Genomic DNA, 8,808 nt, shown 5'->3' with positions numbered 1-8,808 from the left:
GTAAACTTGCTCTCCTGAAGTTTGCTCACCAATAAAATGGACAACAATAGAAGCTATCTTTTTGTGTAAATTAAGTCATGGTGCAGCTAGAGTGGAAAATATGTGTACGTGTGTGTCCCTCATAGCTCTAATTCCCTCCATAGATTCTCACCTTGCCAAGCAGTATTTTTAGTGCAAAGTGCATGGAACAAGAAATCATTTCCAATAACAGTTTAACAATTTCTAACTATGACTTTATGCAAGACTTCTTAGACATTAAGTAGGCCAAACAACAACATTATTTGGAGGTTCAAAATGACAAAAAAAAATTTTTTTAAGATTTTATTTATTTATTTGGGAGAGAGAGAGCATGAGCAAGGGAAGGTGCAGAGGGAGAAGCAGACTCCCCAGTGAGTGCAGAGCCTAACAAGGGCTTGATCCCAAGACCCTGAGATCGTGAACCCAGCAGAAGTCAGACACTTAACCAACTGAGCCACCCAGGTGCCCCCAAGTGACAAAATTTTAAGCATGTATACATAGTGGTTATATTTTGATTATGTGGAATCATAACAAAGACAGCTAGCCACCTGGAAATTATTCAGAAACTTGCAAGTAAGTTGAAGGATTACTTGTTACAGTTATGTCAGTGGAATACTGTATAACAGACTTTGGTGTATGTATTTTATAATTGTAGATAAAAGCTAATATTAAACATTTCACAGCTAGGCCTTATAAGCTATTTTTAAACACAGTATTTACCTGATACTTTGGAAAAAGCCAGAGTTAACATATTTCCCTTATCTGAAATGATTATGACATCCTGAAATAGTGCTCAGCATCCTTCTCTGGATTTTATTGAGGTACTTCTTTGATTTTGGAGCTATAGTCTCTACCAGCCTTATATATATATAAGGCTTTATTATTAGCTAGCTAGCTATGTAATTCCAGGATTTACTCCTTATTGACATAACCAGAACTTAGCCTGAATGTCTCTCTCTTTCAGCCTTGGAACCAAGATTATCTGCCTCAGCTGATAATTTTTCTTAAGGCCTCTTCAAAGAGGATGCAGAAAATATTTGTGTTCCCCATCTTTAATGCTGGAAGTCTGGCATAATATAGATGATCCTGGATTAAACTTTGCCAAAGTTCTGAAATACTTCATTTCTCATCAATTAAATAAAGTAACTTGATGGTAACTTGCATTCTTTCTGTCTTAGAAAGCATTTTCAGGCAATGAAATTGACAGGCAATATCTATGAAAGTCTGAGTATTTGGTGCTGGATTTAAGAAAAGGATCCTAGAACCAAGATGTCTACTGAAACCCAACCCTTCAAAACTTATGGGTAAATTTCACAAGATGCCAAATGTCCAAGGAAAAGATGAACATATCTCCAAATGAAGGCAATGGTTGAAGAGGTGAGCTGATACAGCCTATCTCCTTTGTAAAGTTTCCCTCTCCCTCCTCATCTTATGCCGTGAACATGTTGGAGGAGCTGAGGATGAGGGGAAGCAAGTCAATGTGACACCGGGAAGAGGGATTTCCTATAATCCACAGAAGGAAGTCGTGGTAAAAACAACAACAAAAAATAACCCAACAGGACTGGCTCTACATGGTTTCATCCTGTGACTCTGCAGCTGATTAAGGAAAATAAAACCGCTAAAGATACTGAAAGCCCTGATTTTTATTGTTATATTATGTTAAACCAGAACACAGAAGGACCACAAACACTGAGAGTTGTCAGTCATCTTTTCTTTATCTATAAGATGAGGGGGACACCTGGGTGGCTCAGTTGGTTAAACGTCTGCCTTAGGCTCAGGTCATGATCCCAGGATCCTGGGATCAAGTCCCACATCGGGCTCTTTGCTCAGTGGGGAGCCTGCTTCTCCCTCTGCCTACCACTCCCTCTGCTTGTGCTCGCTCTCTCTCTCTCTCTCTCTCCCTCTCCCTCACAAATAAATAAAATCTTACCAAAAAAAAAAAAAATGAGAACAGTTATATCTAACTTTAAAAGCCACTGTGAGAGGAGATATAGCATCCAAATTTCCTAATACATAATTAGTGTTCAATATCATCCATGTTATTAGTGGTATACAGCTTGCTATCATAATTTGCTTCTCTTTCTGTGAATCACCTCTAAGCAGAAAGATTAATATATTCTCAGAATGTAAGGAAGCACTAGGTGCTCATTATTTTATTAATTGATTAGAATATGATTTGTGACTATAGATCCAGTTACGAAGTTCTGTTTCATTTCTCCTCCAGGTCACTGGAGATGAGTCCTGAAAACTGGACTCGGGTAACACGGTTTGTCCTTCTGGGTTTCCCAAGAAGTCACATCCTACAGTCCCTGTTGGTCCTGGGGTTGATGGTGACCTACATCGTAACGGCCACAGGCAACCTGCTCATTATTGGGCTCAGCCGGACCAGCCGACATCTGCACACACAGATGTACTTTTTCCTGAGCAACCTGTCCTTCCTGGAGCTGTTGCTCGTGTCTGTTGTGGTTCCCAAGATGCTCTTCATCATTCTCACAGGGGATCACTCCATCTCATTTGCCAGCTGCATCCTCCAGTCCTACCTCTACTTCCTCCTAGGCACCACCGACTTCTTCCTCTTAGCTGTCATGTCTCTAGATCGTTACTTGGCAATCTGCCGACCGCTCCACTATGAGACTCTGATGAGTGGTCGTGTCTGTTCCCAACTCGTCCTGGCCTCCTGGCTAGCTGGCTTCCTCTGGGTCCTTTGTCCCACCATTCTCATGGCCAACCTACCTTTCTGTGGCCCTAACGGTATCGACCACTTCTTCTGTGACAGTTGGCCTTTGCTGAGGCTCTCTTGTGGAGACACCAGCCACCTGGAGCTGGTGGCTTTTGTGCTCTCCACGTCCGTGTTACTGGGCTCCCTGGCACTGACCTCAGTTTCCTACGCCTGCATTCTTGCCACTGTTTCCAGGGCCCCCACAGCTGCAGAGCGAAAGAAGGCATTCTCTACTTGTGCCTCACATCTGACCGTGGTTGTCATTGTCTACGGAAGCTCCATTTTTCTCTACATCCGTATGTCGGACGCTCAGTCCACGCTGCTCAGCAAAGGTGCCTCAGTCCTGAGCTGTATCGTCACACCCCTCTTGAACCCATTCATCTTCAGTCTCCGCAATGAGAAGGTGAAGCAGGCGCTGAGTGATGCGCTGAGGTGGCACAGAGCCATGGCTGCAGGAGACTGTGAGGGTCACAAGTAAAAGGAAGTATTAGATGAGATTAAAAATGTATGCAATTTGGGGGCGCCTGTGTGGCTCAGTGGGTTAAGGCCCTGCCTTCAGCTCAGGTCATGTTCCCAGGGTCCTGGGATCGAGCCCCGCATCGGGCTCTCTGCTCAGCAGGGAGCCTGCTTCCTCCTCTCTCTCTCTGCCTGCCTCTCTGCCTGCTGTGATCTCTGTCAAATAAATGAATAGAATCTATAAAAAAAAAAAGTATGCAATTTTTAAAAGTGTATTTGAAGTTCAAGTCACTCGAGCAACACCCTGCACTTTCCTCAAACAATTAAGAAATAGTCTCCATATGGGGCACCTCAGTGGCTCAGTCGGTTATGCATCTAGCTCTTGGTTTCCGCTCAGGTCATGATCTTGCGGTGGAAGGATCGAGCCCCAAGTCAGGATCCGTACGCTTCTCCCTCACCCCTCTTGCAAATGTGCACTCTCTCTCTCTCTCTCTAAAATAAATAAAGTCTTTAAGGAAAAAGTCTTCATAAATATATAATACAAAACAGGGAGTGAGCCTTCATTTTCCTCCCTCCTATCTTCCTGATGCCTCCCCGCCCCACTCCCCCAGAAGGCTGATCCAATTGGTCAAGTTTCAGAATCTGATTAGGACACATGTCCTTTGGGGCAGGTAATGGCTTTCAGGCAGGGAGACGACTCCTCTTCTTCCTTACGTATGTGCTCAGGCACACTGATTCCCGCTTTGGGATCCCAAATGATGAAGCCTGTCAGGGGATGCTGAAACATGGAGATTCAGATCAGGAGCTTAGAGGGGAGTAAGAGGCCTTCTGCAGCCTTACACCTGGACTGAGTATTACAAACAAGATTAACCAGAATCTGGATACAGAAAATTACATTTTGGCAGCAATAATAAATGGTTCTTCCACTTGTTACTGCTATGTATGTGACTAGCATCTCTCCTAGGAATCACATAAAGGAAGAATGCTGTGACCAACAAAACCTTTGGCTATCCCGAATTCCCAAGTATAAATACAAGGACAACCATTCCATCATTCCTTGAAGAAATATTATTAAATACCTTGTATGTTTAAGGCACTGAGCTAGGCAGGCTTCAGATGGGGGTGACATCTTGGGACAACCGAGATGTGTAGGGCCCAAATTTTAAAGAGACGCATGCCCCACTGGTTGTGCAAGTTCAGGGTCAGGCCAAGCACAAACCTGGGAGTGAATGCATCCTCGATTCTGCACCCGAGGCCACTCTGGGGCTGTTCTGGAATCTCGGCTCTGGAGCTAGACCTTCAGTATATGGTAGTAGACATGGCTCTCACTTTTATAGAATTTACAGTATACTGCTGATGGCTGGCAAACAAACAAGAAAACCTAAATACACACCTTAGTACGTAGTTATAATTTGTGATCAATGCTTTTGAGAAAAGAGTTGAGTTTTGTTCAAGAGGCTAATAAGGAAAACTAATTTGGACAAAATGTGGAACATGCCTCTGAGGAGATGAACTTTAAACTGTGGCCTCGGGTAGAACAGCAGTTACCCAGGCAAACCGTCGGGGAGGAGCTTTCCAGAGAGAGCGAGTAATATTGGCCAGGACCCGGGGTTAAGCAAGAGCGACTAAAAGAGAAAAATGTACAAGAGGACTGGAAGCAGAGTGGTGGGCTGATGTCAGTTCAGACAGGACCTTTTATCTATAAGGTTTCCGTGGATCTTTCTTCCTTTGTAAAGACAATGTAAAGCCTTTGAAGGGTTTTAAGTGAGGAAGTGATCAAGTCGTATTTTTAAAAAATCAATCAGCCATTGTGGGACAACTGGTTAGAGGGAGACTAGTGGGTTTGAGAGAATCAAGTAGGAAGCTGCCACCTGGCCTAGATGGCTGGCTATGACTTTGACTTTACAACTGGCAGCGACGACTGAGAAAAATGGACAATATGTAGTTTGGAAGCAGACTTGGTAAGATGGGCACTGCTCCTACCCACAGAGATCTCACAGCCTATGAAAGAGCCAGGCTGGTAAAGGGACTAAGTTAGAAAGAGGGGGAGAGCAGAATCCTAAGGGAGACTGAGATATTTTCTGAAGAGAATGACCTCCTACTTAAGGGGACTATGCATTTTTATGTGTACTGGACCTGCCTAAATTTTAGCTCTTTTCCCCTACTATCCAGCCAGATGAAAACCATTTGGGTTACTAGAAAAAAAAAAAGAAGAAGAAGAAGAAGAAGAAGCTGCATTTTATTTGCACTTGTATGTCCTCTTCAGTGTATCTGTACATATGACTTGTATAAATCAAGATTTGACTCTGCTACAAGTCCAAGGTATAGTGGCAGGAGAATTAAACTCTTCCTACTAAACCAAACTATACGGAAAGAGAACTCTGACTTGAGTCTTCTGATTCCAAAATTATCTTTTCACTAAAAGATACTCTTTTTAAATAGATTATGTGTTTGCTCTATGCTGTATGAACACCTCTTCCAACTTTCCAACTTGTTTTTCCCTAGACCTGTGTCTTTCCTCTTTCAAGCTTCACCCATGCTCTAGGCCCTGGGTACTAAACATTCCCTCTCAGCTGGCTATCATCAAGGAAGGGAACTTTGCTTATACTAATTTGCTTACTAAGGTATAAGGGATGGGTGATGACTTAATGCTATGATTGCAGACGCTTGTTAAATATCATCCTTTTTCCATCCCACATCCATGGTAGGTATCAATTGATTAAATAACATTCAACACAAATAAACAAAACATTGCTTTGTTTTATTTTAAAACTGATTCGCAGGTATGGGAGTGAAGATAAAAAAGTGCAGGTCCTATGGCAAAGGTAAGAACCCAGATGGTTAACTTGGTGGTAGGAGATGTGGGAATATGGATCAGGGAGTTAAGATGTGAGGGTGGGTAATAGACCACGTAAGAAAAGACCATGACTGTTTCTCCATGCCCTCTTAAGTTGCAATAGAGCTTCTAGGGGTACTTGTGTATTATCTTGTACCACTCCTTATTTAGGGACTGAAGGATAATCTACCTTTCCACTTTATAACCCAATTCTGCATTTTTCATTGTGTTCAGTTGTCAACAAATGATCTTTTACTCTGTGTCCCCACACTCCAAAATCCAGTCTGTTTCACTCTCCCAACTACAAGAGACTGAGACCAAGTTAGAATATTTTATCTCTGCCCACGATGCCAATTTAACTGGCACAAACTCAGAAAGACATAGTGACCCTTAGTAGCCACAAAGAGCTTTAGATATTATCCAGAACTTGGGTTCTAAAGTTACACAGAACCTGGATTAGATTCCAGAAACAAGCTCTAGAGACTCAAATAAATGATTCAAAGTCTCTCAGCTGCCACAGATTCATCTTTAAAATGAAGATGATAGGGACGCCTGGGTGGATCAGAGGGTTAAGCCTCTGCCTTGGCTCAAGTCATGATCTCAGGGTCTTGGGATCGAGCTCCGCATAGGCTCTCTGCTCATCAGGGAGCCTGCTTCCTCCTCTCTCTCTGCCTGCCTCTCTGCCTACTTGTGATCTTTGTCTGTCCAATAAATAAATAAAATCTTTTTTTTTTAAAAATGAAGATGATAAAATGAACGCCTGCCACATAGTAAACTCTTAACAAATATTATTTAAATCGTGATGATGGTGAATACCTTAAGTAAGAGGAGGAAGTAATTTTCCAAAGACAATTTTCTTTCTCTTCATTGACATTAAATTAAGTTAGCCTTCCCAAATCAACACCACATTTATGTTAACCTCCAGATCTCTCTTTTCTCCAGGATGTTTATAATTGTTCTGAGCTCATCTGATATATTTTGTGTCCAAGAAGCAATATCAGAAGAGAAACACCAGATGTGCCACCTCCATGCAGCTAGAACTTTCTCCGCAGGGCCAATACCATCATATGGACAAGTACCACTGAGCCAAACACCATTTCTGCATAGCACCTAAGACTTCTTCTCTAGGAGGCACTTGGGAGAAGTTCTAGGATACTCATTCCATTTTCTAACTGTGTTAAGAGTTCAGGTCTCCAGAACTTGACTGTGGTTGAAAACAATAGAGAAGAAAGTAGTAGAGCAAGTAATCGAGAGGACATGTAGTTTTAGTTACTCTGTAGGTCTCCTCAAGCATGTTCCTACACTGAAGCAGCCAGCAGATTCTCAGGCCCTGCTTCTGCTAATCTGGAGGTCAGTGCTCCAGGGGACCCAGAAGGTCCTTCTGCCTCCTCCACAGCTTTTTCATCGCCACGATCACTTCCTTATTTCTCAGGGTGTAGATGGCAGGATTCAGCATGGGAGTGACCATTGTGTACAGCACAGAGACCGCCTTGTCCATAGGGAATGTCCGAAACGGCCTTGCATAGATGTAGACACAAGGCACAAAGATTAAGGTCACTACGGCAATATGAGAGGCACAGGTGGACAGGGCTTTGCTGCGGCCTTCCCATGAGTGGCCTCGGAGCATGAATAACAGTGCTGTGTAGGATCCCAGGAGCACCAGAAAACACATCAATGTCACCAGGCCATTATTAGACACCATCAGAAGCTCTAACACAAAAGTATCTGTGCAGGCCAATTTGATGAGCTGAGGCACGTCACAGTAAAAGTTGTCCAGCTTGTCAGGCCCACAGAATGGCAGCTGGATAGTCAATCCAACCTGTACAATGGAGTGGATGAAGCCCCCCACCCAGGAGGCTACCATGAGGAGACCACATACGGTCCTGTTCATAATAAGCGTGTAGCGCAAGGGCTGGGAGATGGCAACATAGCGGTCATATGCCATCACAGTCAGCAGGAAGATCTTGATGCCACCAATGAAGTGGAAGAAGAAGAGTTGAGTCAAGCAGCTGCCAAAGGAAATGACGGGGTTGCCTGAAAGCAAGTCAACCAGCATCCTAGGTGCCGTGATGGTAGAGTAGCAAAAGTCAAGGAAAGAAAGATTGCCTAAGAGAAAGTACATGGTTGTGTGGAGGTGTGGGTCAGAGGTCACGATGGCCACAATAAGGAGATTTCCCATCACAGTCAAAAGATACACAACAGAGAAGACACTGAAGAAAAGGAACCGGAGCTCCCATACCTGGGAGAGCCCCAGGAGGACAAAGCCCGTCACTTGGGAATGATTTGCTGGATTCATCTGCTTGGTATGACCTGGTCAGTGAACCTGCTGAGGAAAATGGACATCTTCATCATGGGATCCACAAGCTTCTCTGCAATAATTTTCTCTGCCCTCTCTGGGGAATTCTTCCCTGTCTCATTTACTCTCCAACAAATGTTGTAAGCATTGCGATAGGAAACCAAGCGTTTGAACATCATCTACTGTGCAGTCAAACTCCAGGGGTCTAAAACTCAGCGTAACACTGATACTGTTCCTAGTTGATGAAAATCAAAAATAATCAGCCCTCAAAACTTGAGAAGTGATATGCAGAGAAGTGAATTCTCACTTCTCCCAGCAGCCAACCATATAAACAGAGCAATCTTCCCAAATTCTCTAAGTCTCACTTCCCTCCTCCATGATGTACATTAGCCAAAATGCCTGCAAGGTCTCCCATATTCTAAGATTTTATAGCTATAGATGGCCTTTATTTAGAAAACCCAAAAAATTCCCACCAGCCAAATA

General features: G+C 43.4%; 2 protein-coding genes across 2 annotated transcripts; one reads left to right on the top strand and one right to left on the bottom strand.

Moving 5' to 3' along the window:
- The first annotated feature begins 1,175 nt into the window (after nt 1-1,175).
- Nucleotides 1,176-3,215, top strand: LOC125079667 (olfactory receptor 6T1). Its single transcript, XM_047693473.1, has 2 exons — nt 1,176-1,395; nt 2,243-3,215. Exon 2 carries the CDS (start codon nt 2,253-2,255, stop codon nt 3,213-3,215), a length of 963 nt encoding a protein of 320 aa, XP_047549429.1. The 5' UTR covers nt 1,176-1,395; nt 2,243-2,252.
- Nucleotides 3,216-7,380: 4,165 nt separating this feature from the next.
- Nucleotides 7,381-8,325, bottom strand: LOC125079307 (olfactory receptor 4D5). The gene has a single exon (XM_047692828.1). It carries the CDS (start codon nt 8,323-8,325, stop codon nt 7,381-7,383), a length of 945 nt encoding a protein of 314 aa, XP_047548784.1.
- Nucleotides 8,326-8,808: the final 483 nt, after the last annotated feature.

Source organism: Lutra lutra, chromosome 10 (genome assembly GCF_902655055.1).
Source record: "Lutra lutra chromosome 10, mLutLut1.2, whole genome shotgun sequence".
In the NCBI taxonomy this organism is placed as follows: Eukaryota; Metazoa; Chordata; class Mammalia; order Carnivora; family Mustelidae; genus Lutra; species Lutra lutra.
The sequence above is the reverse complement of the archived record's forward strand: the minus strand, read 5'-3'. Positions and strand labels throughout refer to the sequence as shown.

What these genes read in the sequence shown, in the direction of transcription:
- LOC125079307 (XM_047692828.1), bottom strand. Translation starts at nt 8,325, where the DNA reads ATGAATCCAGCAAATCATTCCCAAGTGACGGGCTTTGTCCTCCTGGGG.
- LOC125079667 (XM_047693473.1), top strand. Translation starts at nt 2,253, where the DNA reads ATGAGTCCTGAAAACTGGACTCGGGTAACACGGTTTGTCCTTCTGGGT.